The 19,605-nt window shown below is 42.0% G+C and overlaps 1 protein-coding gene and 1 long non-coding RNA gene across 2 annotated transcripts in view; one reads left to right on the top strand and one right to left on the bottom strand.

Moving 5' to 3' along the window:
* The window catches only part of MYO1C (myosin IC), an 88,480-nt gene that overhangs the window by 31,092 nt on the left and 37,783 nt on the right, over positions 1-19,605 (bottom strand). Inside the window, exons 13-18 of the mRNA XM_044993945.1 lie at positions 18,513-18,593; positions 11,965-12,056; positions 1,870-1,964; positions 1,572-1,618; positions 1,169-1,249; positions 848-953 (exon numbers count right to left, since the gene is read on the bottom strand). Coding sequence (XP_044849880.1) covers positions 848-953; positions 1,169-1,249; positions 1,572-1,618; positions 1,870-1,964; positions 11,965-12,056; positions 18,513-18,593 — 502 coding nt within the window. The remainder of the gene's footprint in view (positions 1-847; positions 954-1,168; positions 1,250-1,571; positions 1,619-1,869; positions 1,965-11,964; positions 12,057-18,512; positions 18,594-19,605) is intronic.
* Positions 5,302-19,605, top strand: part of LOC123353119 — a 34,016-nt gene continuing 19,712 nt past the window's right edge. The window contains exons 1-2 of the long non-coding RNA XR_006574401.1: positions 5,302-5,570; positions 14,805-15,048. This is a non-coding gene — a long non-coding RNA (uncharacterized LOC123353119). The remainder of the gene's footprint in view (positions 5,571-14,804; positions 15,049-19,605) is intronic.

Below are 19,605 nucleotides of genomic sequence, written 5' to 3'. Positions count from 1 at the left end.
ATGACAAAATATCAGAGATACCACCTGAGATGGATTCTCTCCTCAACAAGGATACTTGATGCCATTTAAGACTTCTAAGCAAGAGTTTCCCTTTAAAAGATGCTATGACAATGGGAGAAGGGAAAGAGGGAGAATAAGAAAGCTTGTTAAAAATGAAGAATTTAATTATGTTTCAATTTTTCAACTCTGACAAGTTTTAATGGTTTTCCCTTTTATTTTTATATATGTTTAATACATTTTATTGAGCATTTCTTGCTTGGCACCAAGCAAAATAAAGTCCCTGGAAATAACACCCAAACTCAAATTACTATTAATATGATGACAATAAACAGGCAGCAACAAACAGCAAAGCTTAAAAAACAGATTAATAGATTTTAAGGCCAGAAGGGGGACCATTAGATCATCTTGTTTGACCTCCTGTATAACACAGGCCATAAAGCAACCTAATAACTATTTAGGATTCTTATGAGACAGGAACTAGGTACAGAATCAGAATGGAGAGGCTGGGAACGTTGATGATGGTCATTCTACATCCTGATAGCACTTCTCCAGTGACTAAGTCATGGGTACGATGAGGGCAAGAAAAGAACTGATCATGAATACAGAATAGACACAAGCTTGTCTCTTTCACCAACAAAAGTTGGTCCAGTAAAAGATACTACCTCACCCATCTTGACGCTCTACAAATTAATTATTTTATCTTAGCGGAATTTGGACAGCATCTTTACCTGATCTCTGCTCCCAAGTTATAACTCTTGGTGTGAATTTCCTACACATTCCTAAAGACTGGAAATTTCCTGAAGCAGCATACAACAGAGAGAGAGAGAGAGAGTCACTAAAACCTTACCAGCTTGTTTAGCATCATTAGGTTTAATGCAACGAATGTATGATGGCTCCTTGGACATCAGAATTTCCATTAGTTTGGACAGACTGTTCTTAAACTGAGTTGCCGCCTAGAAGAAAGAAGAAAGACTCAGATATGTAGTGACTGATTATGACTAGTTTTTGTGACACTGCACCACACGCATAAGGCTAAGAACAAACTTTTCAGTATCAAAGCTTTAAACATCATGGAAGTCCTATTTTATACCACAATCTTAGAGAGAATGAGACATTATCTTCAGCATTTGGAAACGACTATGCTTCAGTCCAACTCTTGTGTTCTTACCGTTTCAGGTCTCTTTTTATCTGTCAACTCAGTCCTCTCAAAACAATTATTTATGATGGGATTCTCTGAGCTGCACATGGTCTAGAAAGAAACAGCAGAGGACAAATGCATTAAAAAATTTTAAAGGCAGACTGGACAAAGTACTAGAATGTATATTTTTGGGAATTGGCAGGGGAACAGATGAGACCCAGTTTGTCTTTTATATCTCTAATTTCTATGATAAACACCAAAGATAAAACAAATTCTGAGACCTCAGGTTTTTTTGCATAGTGTAGCCATGTGAACAATACATCCTGAAGACTGAAAGGTCCAAGACAGAGATACCACCTTCACAGCCCTCTCCATTCTCAACTTGATCCTTTACAATGCTCCACAAAACAGGCAGTTCTCAATCGACACTCACCTCCTTCAGGTTCCGAAATAGAAGGTCATTGTTTTTATCCAGAAAACCTAGAGAAAAACAAACAACTCAATCTGCTGTGGCTGTTTCATGGGAAGTCCTCCTCCGTAAGGCAGGACCTTGAACTGGAAAAGTAATTTGATTAATCAAATTACATATTTAGATATTGTGTGAATGTATTAATCTAAACAACAGGAGATAGGAGGAGAAAAAGGAAGTGTAACTGTCTGAAGTGGGGGAAAATGGGGATGAAAAGTGACCCTGGTGTCAGGCAATGGTGTAGTTGTTGTGTAACATTTACCTGTGACACTGTAGGTGACCTCTCCAGCATAGTGCAAGAGACGGAACTCTTCTCGGCCTAGAGACTTCCGAGTCTTCTGGTCAGCCAGCTTATGTCTGGGGAGAAAGCAAAAAGGCTTAATGGGGAGAAGATACTAGCCTCAAATAGGATTCATCTACATGTACTACTGATGCTAAGTACAGAACCATCACAGCTCTTGGCAGAGGGATGGGACCGGAGGAAAAAAGGTAATCCGACACTGTTTCTCTCTCTAGGAACAGCAATACTAAGGTAAATGGGAGCCACAGACCAGCAACTATCACTCCAGTACCAGAAAAAATATTTGGACTTGTTCCAAAGGGATAAGTGATTAACTTTTTAGAAGAAAGGGGATCAACTCTGTGTGCATGTGAAATCGCACTGGAGACAGCAGGCCAGAGACCTGAAGGTTTCTGGCAACAGAGATTAAGTTATCAGGGAACCCACCCTGGGAGGTTGTCACAAGGATGATGCCATTCAGACCTTGAATTGAGAATATGAAAAGGTTCAGGGATGACTGAAAAGACCTGGCTTATTGGTGTTGCAGTTTTTTAAATTACCATTCTAAAAATTTTAAGCACGGGTTAGACAAACACTGTCAGGGATGGTCTAGATAATACTTAGTTCTGTCATGAATGCAGGGGACTGGACTAGATGACCTCTCAAGGTCCCTTCCATTCCTATGATTCTATGAAATGGAGATAAAGCAACCTGAAGGGCAAAATTAGGGACTGCAAACCCACAAAATTTGTGTGGAGGCCGTAGAGATACTTTATTAGAGTCAAAGAAGGGGCAATATCCCAGAATGTCAACTAGAAAGCAGAAAGCCACGGTGAATGGTGCTATATAAAAAAACCTAAGGAAGATTCATTACAATAGCAGCAGCATTGTTTAAATCTCACTAAAAATCATACATTTCCAGTCCATGCTCTACTTATTCCTAGTCTGGACTCTTGCAAGAGTTTTCTGGCTGATCGTCCTGAACTGTTTCTCTGGTTTGCAAACTATTTAACATTCATCGGTTTGTCTGGATATTTATGCTCTCCTGACTCCTGTGTTAAGACTTTATTTAGTGATTGCATTGTCTATTTTTGAAATAGAGGATTAAGTTAAAAACTTCTTTAAAGTTCTTCAGATTTCTTGTTATCTGAGGAACCTGACTAACAATGACCTTTAGTGTCTGATTTCTCTTGTACCTACTCTGTTTTTGTAGGCCTCTCTCCTGTATGAAATGTGTACGGATGATTATCTCAGTTCTTTCTACATTTCTGTGTTATAAGTAATTTTATTTCTTGTATTTGTTTACTGTATTTATGCTGCTTGTTTTTTTATTGTTGTGTTATAAAGGGAAAGAACAAGCTGAAGACTATTTAGATAAGTTAGATCTATTCAAGTTGGCAGGGCCTGATGAAGTATGTAGGGTATTTAAGGAAGTACCTTAATCAATCTCGGAACAGTTAGTGATTATTACTGAGAACTCATGAAGGATGGGTGAGGTCCCAGAGAAGTTCAGAAGTGCCTATCTTCAAAACTGAGAACAAAGAGGAACAGGGAATTATAGCCCAGTCAGCCTAACTTCAATACCTGGAAAGATACTGGAACACATTATTAAACAATCAATTTATAAGCACTTAGAGGATAATAGGGTGATAAGTAATAGTCAACATGGATTTGGAGAAGTCCTGCTAATCAATCTAATTTTCTTCTTTGACATGATTTCTGGTCTAGTGCATAGAAGAGAAGCTGTAGTTGTGATATATTTTGATTTTAGCAAGGCTTCTGACACAGCTGCACATAACATTCTCATAAGCAAACTAGGGAAATAGGTTTAGATGAAATTACTATAAGGTGGTTGCACAACTGGTTGAAAGACTGTTTTCAAAGAGTAGTTATCAATAGCTCTTTGTCAAACTCAGAGGATGTATCTAGTGAGGTCCCACAGGAGTCTGTCCTTCGTATGGAACTATTCAACATTTTCAATAATGATTCATTAATTATTTGGATGTAGACTATGCTTATAAAATTTCTGGATGACCCCAAACTGGGAGGGGTTGCTAGCTCTTTGGAGGGCAGGATTAGAATTAAAAACTAATACAAAATGGGGAATAACTGGGCAGGCAGTGGTATTGATGAAAACAATGAAAAGGTGCAGCAACTGTGGTTCTTTGAGATGTGTCCCCCTGTGGGTTATCCACTTCAGGTATACATGTGCCTCTTGAGCCTTTGATTGGAGATTTTTCATTAGCAGTGTCCATTCAGCCTGTGCATGCGCTCTATATAACCTTATGCCATGCTGCAACAGTATATAGTGCTGCACGGGCGAACTGCCCTCAGTTCCTTCTCTATCCGAATGTCCAACAAAAACAGTCTGAAGCAGAGGAGATAGTGAAGCACCCGGCAGGGGACACATCTCAAAGAGCCACAGTTACTACACAAGGCGAGTAACCTTTTCTTCTTCTTGAGTAGCATCCCTATGGGTGCTCCACTTCAGGTGATTCCTGAACAGTATACTCACAAGGAGGAAGCTTTAGAATCAAGTCCAAGACTGAAGACAGTACAGCAGAACCAAGTGCTGCATCAGATCTACAGCATGGACCGAGGCATAGTGTTTAGAAAAAGTACCCACTGAAGTCATATAGCAGCTCTGGATATCTCACACACTGGAATGTTTTTGAATAAAGCTGAAGAAGTTGATTGCGATCTGGTAAAGTGTGCTATAATCCTCTGGGGAGACAAACCACTGGCAGCACCACAGCAAGAAATAATACACTCAGAGATCCATCTCAACAGTCTCTGTGAAGAGATCATGGACCCCTCTGATCCATCTACAATGGAGACAGAATCTAGGTGATATCAAAAATTGTTTGGCCTTGTCCTGTTAAAAGGCCAATGCCCATCGTACATCAACATATGAAGGGAAGTCTCCCACTGAGATTTATGTGGTTTAGGAAAAAATACCGGTAGATGAATAGACTAAGATGTAAATTTGACAGCAACCTAGATAAGAACTCTGGGTGCAGTCATAGGGAGACCTTGTCCTTGAAAAATACAGTAAGTGGGAGATCTGCGATCAAGACTACAATTTCTCCAATCCTGTGGGCTGGTGTGATAACTACTAGAAAGGATGTCTTAACAGATAAGTGAAGCAAGCAGCAAGCTGCCACAGGTTCAAACGGAGGTCTGATAAGGTATCCAAGTACCAGATTGAGATCCCATGTCAGAGTAGGATCCTTAACCTGGGAATAAAGATTCCCCAGACCCTTAATAAACCTCAAGAACAGAGGGGGAGAAAAAATAAAAAAAAACCTCTAGTGGAGAATGAAATGCTGGTATTGTGGCAAGATTAACAGAGATAATTGATAAAACCAAATTTTTAAATCCGCCAGATAATTCAAGTTGGCTGAGAACAAAGAAGATTCAAGCACAAGGTAGTGACGGTGACACTAGTGGTTGAACATTTTCCAAATCTGAAGGCAAGTAATATGAGTTGGCTCCCTTCTACTGTTTAGTAATACTTGTTGTAATGCTGTTGAGCAGGTGGATTCTAATCCTGTGAGCCATCTAGGAGCCATGCTTGGAGACAGAGGACCTCTAGGTTGGGGTGAAGCACGACTCACATCCTGGGAGAGAAGATGAAGAATGGTCAGAAGCTTGAGCACCAGTTGGACACAGAGATGAAGCAGGTAAGGCTAACAACCTTGCCTTGGCCAGGTCAGTATTACGTGGATAACCTTGGCCATGTCCTTGCCTGATCTTGTTCATCACGCTTAGAATTAGTGGTGTCGGAAGGAATGCACAGAACAGGCCCTTTGTCCAAGGAAGCAGAAAGGCATCTTCCAAAGAGAGGTGACCAAGGTCTTGTCTTGTGCAGAATTAGGGACACTTCCTGTCACTGAATGTAGTGAATAGTTTCCGTGGAAGTCCCACATCTGGAATATCCCATGAAGGATTTGAGAGTCCAACTCCCATTTATAGTGTGGTGAGAAGCGCCTCCTGAGCACATTGGCTGTGACTTTCTGGACTACAGGAAGGTAAATGGCTGAGATCTAAATTTGATGGCCTACACATGAGTACCATAACTTTATAGCTTCAGCACACAGGGAAGCGGTCTTGTTCCTCTCTGTTTGATGATACAGAACATGGAAGCCGCATTGTCCATAATGATTCTGACTGATTTGCTCTTGATGAGGGCTAGGAACTGAAAGCAGTCATTTCTGACTGCCCTGAGTTATAACAAGTTGATATGGAGGCTGGTTTCCTGAGGTGGCTGTACTGCCAAGTTGTGAGTGTGCTGAGGTGTGCTCCTAACCCTAAACAGTATTGTGCCCATTGTCGTAGTTAAACCTGGGCAGAAGAAAGGGATGCCCATGCAGACATTAAATTGATCTTTCCACCAATACAAGGAGTTCCCAGTCAGTTGGGAAGTTTTCCCTATGATTTAATCTAAATATGCTATGCTGTAGTTTGAACCCATTGCCTCTTATCCTGCCCTGTGTAGCTCGAGAGAACAATTTTCCTCCATCCTTTTTTATGGCAGCCTTTCAAGCATTTGAAGACTGCTATCATGTCTCCCCCATCTCCTCTTTTCCAAACTAAACATGTGTCTTGTATTCAATCCCTTTGATCATCTTTGTTGCTTGACTCAGGATGTAGAGAAACTGGAAAGGATCCATTCTATAAAGTGATGACTAAATTGGACACAGTACTCCAGCTGAGGCCTAACCAGCAGCATTGAGTAGAGCGATACTATCACCTCCAATTACTTGCATTTGCTTTTTTGTAACAGCATCACATTGTTGACTCATGTTGAGCTTGTGATCCACCACAACTCCCATATCCTTCTTAGTAGTGCTGCTGCTGCCGCCAAGCCAGTTATCCCCCATTCTGTATTTGGTTTTTCCTTCCCTAAATGTAGCACCTTACATGTGTCTTTGTTGAATTTCATTTTTTATCTGCAGCCCAGTTCTCTAAATTTTATCAAGATCCCTTTTGATTTTTAGTTCTATCCTCCAAAGTGTTTACAATCCTCCCACTCCCAAGCTTTTTGTCATCTGTAAATCTGATCAGTAGCATACTCATTCCTGCATCCAGATCATTAATAAAGATGTTAAACAACACGGGACCCAGAACAGATCCCCGGGGAACCCCACTTGAGACATCCTTCTAATCTGATATCATTAATAGTTATTCTTTGTGGTTGTTTAACCAGTTATGTATCCACTTAATGGTAGTTCCCCTGAAAAAACGGTTATTCACCTTCTTGTAACTGTTTTTCTTTGAGATGTATTGTTCATTCCAATCAGGTGTTTACGTGCCGCGTGCATGACAGCTGGGAGATTTTTTGACCAGGGGAGGAGTGGAGCCTCGGTGCTGGGGATCGGTGCCAGCTTGGGGACTGGAGCAGCTCCCCTGCAGAGACCCCATTGTTGGTGGTCGATGCAGAGGGGATGGCCTTATGGCAGACATTATCCCCAGCTTGCCTACAGAACGTACTGGGCCTGGGATCAGTGCTGGCAACCTCTCCCTCCTAGGATGTGAGGGTGGTGCCCTGAGTGCCAACAGGTCCACTGCTGAATCGAACATTTCCAGCATGGAGAGGAGCTGTATGTCCTTGCAGTTGCGGCCCGGTGAATGGCGCAGGTCCAGACTCGACTGCACCCCTCCTGGGGCAGGAGTCAACGGGAGGTGACTGAGTGCCTGATGGGGGTTTGCTGGTTAAATGATCCTTAGACCTAGCTGGGGAGTGCACTCTATCTGCCTTTTTCTTCTGATGGGGCACTGGGGAGTGAGAGCAGTGCCTCACCAATGCCTCCCCGTGGGCGGAGCCGTGGCCGAGGGTCTCTGCACCCTTCCTCGGCACCAGTTCTCTCAGTGACGGTGCCAGCGCATTGCGCACCAAGGATGCGGCGCTCGAGGCTGAGTCAGGCGCAGCGTGCTCAGACTGGAGCCGAAGAGCTGCCTCCGTAAGTAGGACAGAGAGGTGCTGCTCTCTGCCCTTAAGGGTCTTGGGGCGAAAACCCTTATAGATTTTGCAGCAGTCTCTGAGATGCCCCTTGCCTAGACACTTAAGGCATGACGAGTGCGGATCACTTCTTGGCATAAACCTGCCACAATCCGATCACAGTTTAAAGCCCGGGGACCGAGGCATACCACGGTGCCAGGGAAAAACGTCAGGGGGAAAGACCCCCAAAGGAAACTTGTAAGAAAACCTACACTAAACTATAAAACTACTATGCTGCTAAATCTAACTATGTACACGAGGACAGAGATACTGCAAAGCATGCACTTGTTGAGGCAAGAGCAGTAGGGAGTTCCAGATAGCCGTCACAAGAAGGAACCGGGTGGGGGTAGGGTCAGCGGGGCCCTATATTGGGTGCCATGAAGGCGTGACTCCAGGGGGCACCCAGGCCGACCCTCTGTATACTGGTAGGGGGAAAAATCTTCCGGCTGTCATGCACACAGCGCGCACGCACCTGATTGGAATTGACATGAACGAGTACTCAAAGAAGAACCTGTATTTCTCCAGTTTATTTACGAGCATGTCATGTGGGATTGTGTCAAAAGCCTTGCTGAAGTCCACTTGTACTATGTCCACCGCATTCCTCCTATCCACCAAACCAATTACCTTGGCAAAGAATGAAATCAAGCTTGCTTGGCAAGATTTGTTCTTAGCAAATCTATGCTGGTTGCTAGTGATCACCCCTTCATCTTCCATATATTTGCAAATTGAATGTTTTATATATTGCTCTAGTTAGCTTCCCAGGTAGTGAGGTGAGGCTGACTGGTCTATAGTTCCCTGGCTCCTCCTTTGTCCCCTTTTTAATGTGGGCACCACATTAGCTTTCTCCAGCCTTCAAGGACCTCTACTGTCATCCATGAGATTGTAAATACTATTGCCAGTGGCTCTGAGATTTCTTCAGCTAATTCCTTCAGCACCCTGTTTGTGTGAAGACTGAAGCAAAGTAGGCACTGAGCAGCCACGCCTTATCATCATCTTTGGTTACCAGTTCACCTTCTCCATTAAGCAGCAGACCCACGCCATCCCTGATCTTTCTTTTTTGTCTAATATTTGTAGAAGCCTTTCTTGTTATCTCTAACATTTCTTTCCAGTTGCAACTCATTCCTTGCCTGGGTTTTCCTGATTTTATTCCTACACGCTCATGTTATTCTCATGTCCACTTCCTTAGTGACATTCCCCTCCTTCCATTTCCTATATGTATCCAACTGGGTTTTTAGATATCAAACTCTTTTCTCTGCATAGGAATTACTTGATGCTGAACTTCTAGTATTACATCTTTTAGGAACTGCCAACCCCCTTCAATTCCTTTTCTTCCTAACTGGTCTCTCTGTGGAGCCATGCCTACTATTTCTCAGAGTTGGTTGAAGTCTGCCTTTCTGAAGTCCAGTGTCCTTGTTTTGTTGTTCACATGTCCTCCTTTCCTTAGCATCTTGAATCCTGTCAGATTATGGTCACTTCCTCCCAAGCTCCCAGCCACCTTCGCATTTGCAACTAATTCATCCCTGTTGGTCAAAACCAGATCCAAAATGGATAACCTCCTAGTTGTTTCCTCAACTTTCAGATATCCCCTACACATACTAAGAACTTACAGGATATATCCTATAAGTATGGCCTACATTCTTTCTTCCCAGTTTTACACATTTACGCATAATAAAACACACATTGTTTGCTTGCACCCCGTTTACCAAGTGATCCAGATTATTTTGAATCAGTGACCTGCCCTCTTCTTTAATTACCACTCCCCCAATTTTTGTGTCATCTGCAAACTCAGTGATGATTTTATGTTTTCTTCCAAATAATTGATAAAGATATTAAACAGTATTGGGCTAAGATTCAATCCCTGCAGGACAGCACTAGAAACAGACATGCTTCATTACAATTTCCTGTTGACTGTTACATTTTGAGACTTATCAGTTAACCAGTTTTTAATTTATTTAACGTGTGCCATGGTAATTTAATATCGTTCTATTTTTTAATCATAATGTCACACTGCACCAACTCAAAAGCTGTACAGAAGTCTAACACTATTACTTTTATCAGTCAAATTTGTAACCTCATCAAGAAAAGATATCAAAGTAGTTTGACAAGATCTATTTTCCATTAATCCATGTTGATTTGTATTAATTCATTACCTCTCTTTAGATCATTATTAATTGAGTCCCATATCAATCACTCCATTATCTTGCCTGGGAGCGATGTCAGACCAACAGGACTATAATTACCCGGGTCACCCAGTTTATCCTTTTTAAAAATTGGAACAACATTAGCTATCTTCCAGTATTCTGGAACTTAACCAGACATATTGAAAATCAATATTAATGGTCCAGTGAACTTCTCGGCTACCTCTTTTAAAGCTCTTGATGCAAGTTATCTGGACCATCTGATTTTAAAACATCTGAATTTAATAGCTTCCGTTTAACACCCTCCCAAAATACTAGTGGAATGGAAAGACTTATCACTGTGTGAGATTGCATCAGTTGTTTCTTCCCCCAAATACAGAAAAGAAACATTTATTTAACATTTCTACCACTTCCGTCTAGTAAAGGACCAAAATCATTATCAGAATTTAAAAACACCTTCTTATTGTTCTTTATTATGCTGGCATGTGTTCTCCTTGTGTCCCTTGGCTTCCCTTATCAACCGTCTACAATTCTTAATTTCTGATTTATAGTCATTACTACCAACTGTGTGCGCATGTGTGTGCGCATTTACAGCTACCCTCACTTCCCTTCTAATCCAGGTTCTATTTTTAACCACTATAGCCTTCACCCTTGATCATGGGATTGTGGTTTTGGGGCATCTAGTAAGGTGTTCTTAAATTATTCTCAATCATCATTCATATTTTCCTGATTAAATTCTTCCTCCTAGTTGATTTGGTCCATAATTGTTTTCAGCTTTGTGAAATAGTCTAGATAATACTTAGTCCGGCCTCAGTGCAGGGGACTGGACTAGGTGACCTACTGAGTTGTCTTTCAGTCCTACATTTCTATGGATTCCATTACCACCTTTGGCTGTATTAGTCTTCCAACAGATATCAAGGAAATTAAAAGCCCCCATTAATACTAGCTCATGTGTGTTAGCTAATCTTGTTACCTATTTGAAGAATATCAGAGGCGTAGCCGTGTTAGTCTGTATCCACAAAAACAACGAGGAGTCTGGTGGCACCATTTATTTGGGCATAAGCTTCCGTGGGTAAAATACCCACTTCTTCAGATGCATGGAGTGAAAATTACGGATGCCAGGATAAATATACTGGTACAAGAAGAGGAGAGAATGTGTCAGTAAATTTATGCCTGCATCTGTAATTTTCACTCCATGCATCTGAAGAAGTGGATTTTTTACCCACGAAAGCTTATGCCTAAATAAATCTGTTAGTCATTAAGGTGCTACTGGGCTCCTTGTTATTTGAAGAATGTCTCATCCACTTCCTCTTCTTGATTTGGTGGTCTATAACAGACTTCCACCATAACATCACTACTATTCTTTTCTCTTTTTAGCCTTATTTTTGTTAGTTATACCCACTTATTCTGTTATCTTAACTGAGGTTATGTCTACACTACCATGGTAAGTTGACCTACACTACGCAACTCCAGCTACATGAATAACGTAGCTGGAGCCGACATATCTTAGGTCAAGTTACCGCAGAGCCTACACCGCAGGGGGTCGACGACAGAAACGCTCCTGTTGACTTACCTTACTCTTCTTGTCGGGGGTAGAGTACAGGGGTTGACTGGAGAGTGATCTGCTGTTGATTTGGTAGGTCTTCACTAGACCCGCTAAATCTACCACTGGTGGATCAATCTCAGAGAGTCAATCCCAGCTGTAGTATAAACCTAGCCTTAGAATCTAAGCTCTTTGGGACAACAAATATCTTTTGCTTTTATGCACTTCCCAGCACAACGGGGCCCCACTATGACTGGGACCTCTGGGTGCTACTGTAATACAAATACAGCAATAGGTACAGCAGAGACTGGGTATATTTAAAACCCATTAGCTTTATTCTGTATTTTGTCCCTCCTCATAAAGACAAAACTAGCAACAGCTACTTGAACACTCACGTGAGAAAATGAGGATGGTCCTTCACCGTTTCCTCCAGCTTCTCCAAAAATGTCATGTCTGTGGCATCCCCAGGTCTCAGACACTCCTCATCCTGTATAGCAGGGAATCAACACACACAGCAATACAACAAAATGCACATGTTCAACATTTCCTTCTACACATGTCAGCATGCAAGCCAGATCCACCCCCATCGGACTAAAATGGTGCCCTCCATTTGGTTTCTCTAGCAGTTTTCTGTCTTGTACTAGAGAGGCTGCCTAACTCACTCACATAATAAAGAACTGCTGTGCTGAAAAGGAGAAGTTTTTTCTTCTTGGAGACTAGTTAGACTTTTAGATTCTTTCCAGCCAGCAGATGAAGACAAGTACACTTTGACTTTTGGTGAGAGGTCGTCTCCCTGTATACAAAGAACATGCCTACTCCCACAGCTCAGTTGAGTTTTCAAGAGCAGCACTATTCAAATATGACCATAAAATGAAATCAGATCAAGCCCTGTAACTCTAATCTATGCACAGAATTGATTCTAAAAAAGAAAGGAATTTAGACTGGGTTAGGAAGTCTCACAGATAGAAACTGATTAGGTTTGCCCTTCAATTTTCTGTGCTAGTTAAGCAAGAATATATGATATTATTATTTAGAGCTAGTATTACAGCAGTGCCCATAACTGTAATAAGTGCCCCATTTTGCTGAGTGTTGTAAAAATACACAAAAAGACATGCTTCCTGCTTCAATTGCTGACAACCTAAGAATACAAATGACCTCCAAAGGGAGAAGAGTAAAACAGTTAAATATATACAGTTTCTATACACATTTACATTTTTTTTTTGTTTTTATAAATAGATAACGCAAGATCTACTTATCCTCAACTGCCCCTAACCTACCTATCACTAGTTCGCTGGTTGCTTTGCATTCACAACAGCAATACAGGAGGGGGTTTAGCATCCAACAACAGCCTGCAAGATGCTCCTACTGAGCCCTGCTTAACTGGCATGAATACATTATTTATAGTGTTTAGAGAATATATCTGCAGCAAAGCCCTGATAGTTGCTTCACAAGTTTGCAGTGCAGGGTGATGCCACTGAACTAGTAGAGCACCCTAAGGCAGCTCAGAAGTGCTCTAGGATTGAAAATACTGGGTACAAGGATGCCACCTGAAGCAAGCCTGTTGTCTTGTTTGTTTCCTTTTTGGGGATGGAAAATACAGACCCAGTGAACACACATTTGCCCTGGGGTCTTCTAAAAAAAATGGAGGGTCTTGTTCATTTTAGAATTAAGAAGTTCACTGCCCTCAAAGGAAAGATCTGTGATTGTTATTTGTTCCTCCCTGGGGATTCCCTAGGACTAGAGCCAGGGAGACCACATCATTGTCACCAGTATAGCCACAGTACACCCTGTGCTGTCAGACACATCCAGTGACACCTATAGGGAAGTGTGGGCTATCAAATGCCCCTCAGTCATGATGGCTCTCAGCTCCTCTCAATGGTCCTGAGGTAGCTTGTCCGGAACTAAGACAGCTTATCCCAGCTCCAGTGGAGAGGAGAGGGTGATAATTAGCCACACACACATCTGGTACCTGACTAATGAGTAAACCTTGCACAAGATACGGTCTAGTTTCTTTGTGTCCGTCTCTAGGAGGTATTTGTTATTTTTGACCTTTCCTTGACAGCAGCCACTACAGGCAAATGTGGTACTGGGAGGGAATAAAAGTATTCAAATCCCTTGTAAGGGACATGGTACCTTCTTTCTGCTAGCTTGGGTGTGACCAGTATCATGGCTGGTGTATGCCATACGTCACCTGTGGGCTCCAATGGTCTTTCATTAATTGGCATGGGGAGCCTGTTGGGCAAGGAAGGGTGCAAGATATCCAGGAGCTCGTGGGACTGCTGCTGCATTACTTCTAGAGGTATCTCCACTATCTCTGCCATGTGTCTAATGAGCTCTTGGAATAATTTAAGACTATCCACTGAGGAAGACTTAGAGGGGCTTACTGCCTCATCAGGGGAGGATGAGCTCACAGCAGGAACAAGTTGTTCTTCCCCTTGTGGTGGTTGTTCCTCATCATTTTCCTCCTCCTCACTTCTTTCCAGGATCCGGGTCTTCACTAATTGGCCTGGCTGGGATGGTCCATATTGTGTCTTTGAAGGGGGGGGGGGGGTGTCTAACCCTGCAAGGCGCAGATGATGCAGGCTTACACAAATACGACTGTACACCCCAGTGTGTCCAGTAAGGACAGTGTTGATAGAGTTATAAGTACTGAGGTGGGAGACACACAGGAGGGTACCAAGATAAATGTTTCTTATGAGTCCAAGTCTTCCCCTACTTTCCTTTGTAGACTCCTCCCTCAAGTACCTTCCTGATTCCCAGTATGGTACCCCAGGGGGAAGGCGAGTGGGTGGGAGATGTGTCTAGATGGGGATGAGGAGAAAGAGTACACTTCCTCCAAGTGAGGGACCATTCTATCCAGAGTGCCCTGCATATAAAGGGAGAAGTTGGTACTGGAGATACCTCCCTGACTTGCTGTACCAACAGTGCAGTAGTTGGTGGCTTAGATATCACCATCCTCAGCCTCTCTAGGAGACACAGCTGTAATATCAGGCCCAAAGTCACTTGGTACTCTGTATGCTTTGGGTACCAAGACAGTAAGTATTGCTGGGTACTGAAGAACACGGTTCTGGGTACTGAGAGAAAGAACAGTCTGCAGATATGGTAGGTACAACTGGGACTCTCTTAGTAATCTGTACTGGGGCACTTCACGGGACCTTTTCAGACTTTTGGCTCTTAGGAGGTCGAGCCTGAGATGAGTCAGAAGTCTGATGATGCTTGTGTCTTGACTTGCCAGGCATCTGAGAAGGAGACATTGGCTCATCCCTTCTCCCATCATTCCTGCCCATCGGAAGACAGATGCCAGAATGAAGATGGATAACTGGGGTCTCTTAATAGATATGACCCAAGAGCTCAGGGTGGAATCTCAGCTCACCAGGCCACTAATGGAGAGGAACTGATCAGAGGACCATAGACTGTTTTTTAGCTATGTCTCAGTGTTTGAGAAGGCGTTTTGAACTCTTGAAGAGGAACAACTTCAGGTGGGCTTCTCTAGCATTCTGATTGTGCTTAGAGAAAGACGATATAGGGAATATTGCTTGGGGATATGACCCTTTCCTAGGCAGAGCAGGCACTGGGAATACCAGTTTTTATGCAGCACTGAAACTTAATGAGAGGCGGGTTTTGAACCCTGATGATTTAGCTTCTGCCATATTGCTAGCACCTTTTTTTTGGGGGGGGGGGGTAGGAGGGTTGGTATATGTCTACCTACACTGCAACTTATTTTATATATAATTTTTCTTAGATATTAGCCAACAGGCAATAACTATATGAACTAACAAACAACTAAAGTTGCTAACTAACACCAGCACAGTGCATAGGAAAATGGACACTGCAGAAGTTCTATCTCATTGCCACAAGCGGTAAAAAGGAACTGAGGAATAGTTGGGCCTGCTCTTCCCTTTATGCCTTTGGGCTGGGGGGGACAATCCAGGACATCTAGGGTGCAGGTACTGCCCAAGTGGATATTACTGACCTAAAGTATCAGAGGGGGAGCCGTGTTAGTCTGGATCTGTAAAAGCAGCAAAGAATCCTGTGGCACCTTATAGACTAACAGACGTTTTGCAGCATGAGCTTCCGTGGGTGAATACTCACTTCGTCGGATGCAAGCTCATGAAAGCTCATGCTGCAAAACGTCTGTTAGTCTATAAGGTGCCACAGGATTCTTTGCTGCTTTTACTGACCTAAATAATCTAATCTTCCATTTATGGGACACGTGCACCAAGAGTGGAACCCATGTGGAAAATCACTCGAACCTGCAGCAGGAGCTCAGCAATGTTGTAGCCTGGGTTTCCTTGGCTCCCCTCTCCCATCCCAGCTGCTTCGGTGGGAGAATTCCTCTCCCATCTTCACAGAAGGAACAACAGCTAGGTTTGGGGAGCAGAGCCAGGCAAATTCATTTTGCCACTTAGTTAAGCTGCCACAGTGGCTGCTCTCTCTCACTGCTGCTGGAAGCAGGAGATCAAAGGTCAGGTGGCTACTTTGGTGGTGGCTCATTTTGCTTCTTCGGAACTACAGAGACTCATAAACTTTAAGGTCAGAAGGGACCATTATGATCATCTAGTCTGACCTCCTGCACAATGCAGGCCACAGAATCTCACCTATCCTCTCCTGTAACAAACCCCTAAGCTATATCTGAGTTATTGGAGGTCTTCAAATCACGATTTGAGGACCTCAAGGTGCAGAGAATCTTCCAGCAAGTGACCTGTGCCCCACGCTGCAGAGGAAGGCGAAAAAAGTCCAGAGCCTCTGCCAATCTTCCCTGGAGGAAAATTCCTTCCTGACCCCAAATAGGGCGATCAGTTAAACCCTGAGCATGTGGGCAAGACTCACCAGCCAGCACCCAGGAAAGAATTCTCTGTAGTAACTCAGATCCAACCCCATCTAACATCCCATCTACACACTGCTATGGCTGTATTATTTTTACAACCTGAGAGTCGGGATAGAGAAATTAAAATTAGGGCTGTCAAGTGATTAAAAAAATGAATCATGATAAAAAATAAATTGCAATTAATCGCACAGTTAAACAATAATAGAATACCATTTATTTAAAATATTTTTGGATATTCTCTACATTTTCAAATATATTGATTTCAATTACAACACAGAAAACAGTGTACAGTGCTCACTATTTTTTATTACAAATATTTGTACTGTAAGAAAGAACCAAAAGAAATAGTATTTTTCAATCCACCTAAGTACTGTAGTAGAATCTCTTTATTCATAGATTCATAGATTCTAAGACTGGAAGAGACCTCGAGGTCCCTTATAATTAAAGTTGGACTTACAAATGTAGAATTATGTACAAAAAACTGTATTCAAAAACAAAACAATGTAAAATCTTAGAGCCTGCAAGTCCACACAGTCCTACTTCTTGTTCAGCCAATTGCTCGGACAAACAAGTTTGTTTACATTTGCAGGAGATAATGCTGCCCGCTTCTTGTTTACAATGTCACCTGAAAGTGAGAACAGGTGTTTGTATGGCACTACTCATATGTTCCTTCATGCTTCAATCACCATTCCAGAGGACATGCGTCGATGCTGATGACGGGTTCTGCTCAATAACGATCCAAAGCAGAGAGAACTGACGCATGTTCATTTTCATCATCTGAGTCAGATGCCACCAGCAGAAGGTTGATTTTCTATTTTGGTGGTTAGGGTTCTGTAGTTTCTGCATCAGAGTATTACTCTTTTAAGACTTCTGAAAGCATGTTTCACACCTCATCCCTCTCAGATTTTGGACAGCACTTCAGATTCTGACACCTTGGGTCGAGTGCTGTAGCTATTTTTTAGAAATCTCACATCACTCCAATTCTCCCCCAAGGAGTTCAGTCCCAAATTTAATTAATGCATAATTTTTTTAATGAGCATCATCAGCATGAAAGCATGAAGGGGCATACAAATATTTAGCATATCTGGCACGTAAATAACCTGCAACGCTGACTACAAAAGTGCCATGCAAATGCCTGTTCTTGCTTTCAGGTGACATTGTAAATGAGAAGCAGGCAGCAGTATTGCCTGTAAATGTAAACAAACTTGTTTGTCTTAGCGACTGGCTGAACAAGAAGTAGGACTGAGTGGTCTTGTAGGCTCTAAAGTTTTACACTGTACTCAAAAATAAAACAGTATATAAAAAAAATTATCTACATTTGTAAGTTACACTTTCATGATAAAGAGATTGCATTACAGTACTTGTATAAGGTGAATTGAAAAATACTATTTATTTTATCATTTTTACAGTGCAAATATTTGAAATAAAAAAATATAAAGTGAGCACTGCACACTTTGTATTCTGTGTTGCAATAGAAATCAATATCTTTGAAAATGTAGAAAAACATCCAAAAAAGAGTGCTCTTGACTATAGGTGCTCTGCTCAGAATCCCCCTCCCCCCCAACAAACAGACTCTCTGCAGGACACTCTTAGACAGCCAGTTTAAAGGTGTGTGGGGGGGTGGAGCTTTGGTGCATTCAGACATTTGTTTTCTGTTGATTTTTTTTTTCTTGAAGATTCTTGCTTCTTCTATACTCTCAGATGTGGTTAATGAGAAATTTATTTGTGCATATGCATTGTATGGCATTATAGCTATACAGGTCTCAGTATTACCCCAATCAAAATATAAGTTACAACATTTTTGCTTCAAAAGCAACTTCTATCTTATTCAGTGTAAAGCTCTTAAACAGTATTGTGTGGTTAGAAATGCCAACAAATGCAAAAACATGCATGGAAGACCGTTATCCTCTGGGTCTACCACACATGGTTCATACTTAACACTGGGCTCTACTCACTTCTCTACCTTCCTCCGCAATCCTCAGACTCCCCACTCCCACAAACAACCTGTACACCAGCCTCCACTTCCTTTTCACCTACGACTAGTCACTTCCCATTATGCTCCTAAATATCTTCAATTAAAAATATATATAAATAAATACAGGTTTGTCAACTCACCAAAATAGAAATTATGCCTTTGAATTTCTCTTCCACCAGATCACAAATGATTTTGTTATTGAAATACTGGACAGGTTCCCACTGCCATTCACAAAGAGACACACAATTAAAGACTGATTAAAAGGTCTTGATTCTGCACTGGAAGGAAATAGTCTTAGTGATCAGTGTATATCAGAGAATAGAAAATATTTAAAACACAGTCTTCCTGAGGCCCACATGTCAAATATGAAAGATATATTTCTTTCATAAATATACATTTATTTTTCCGATCCCTGGGTTTGTTTGCTTTGCCAGAGAGAGGGTGAACATCTTTGTCCCATCACAGTCAAAAGGAAAGGGGAAACCTATGCAACCACGCTCTTTATTCTGAAATATGGCTGGAGTGGACAGTGTCCCTCTCTAGAAGAAGTCTATCTTAAATACACTAGGCAGTCGCAACTAGAAATATAAAAGCTTATATTATGGAACTAAACTAATACAGAGCTGGGATTGTTGCTCCTGCTGTGCATATGCCACACAAAAAGACTGACTATTCCTGAAACCAAACCCCCTAAAATGAAATATTTATCTTTGTTCCAGGGCGTCACTGAGTCACGTCATCACAGTTTCTCATCTTTCATTCAGATTTGTGAAAGGTAGTCTCCCTAACTCAAAGGGCAGCCGATCTCTGTGGTTGCTGCTCTGAAAAAGGTCTCCAAATTCTGAACGCAAGATTCAAGGGAAAGAACCTCTTCAGAAACTGGGAACCAGGCCATTCACAAAATATATTTAGTTGGTGGTAGCAACAAAAAGGTGAGGGAGGAGCAAAGAAATTTCTAAAGGGCTGTCTTACAGCATCCCTATTCTCCTATCCATCTGGGTTCTTCTATAGCACCCATCAGTGAAGCATCTGAGTGCCTTTTAGCCAGCACCAGGTACCTGCACTGAATCTCCAGACAGTAAGTAAGCAGAGAATCCACCACAGACGCTTCTGCTATTTCTTGATTATATGACTGCAAGGATCCCAACAGTAGCACATAAAGGATCAAACACAACTCAATCACCATTCTGCCCCTCTTACAAGTCTGGCTTGGAAGTCTGAAAGGCAGGAGTT

Source organism: Mauremys mutica, chromosome 19 (assembly GCF_020497125.1).
Source record: "Mauremys mutica isolate MM-2020 ecotype Southern chromosome 19, ASM2049712v1, whole genome shotgun sequence".
NCBI classification, from domain to species: Eukaryota; Metazoa; Chordata; order Testudines; family Geoemydidae; genus Mauremys; species Mauremys mutica.
Note: the sequence above shows the minus strand (reverse complement) of the source record. Positions and strands in the feature narration are given on the sequence as shown.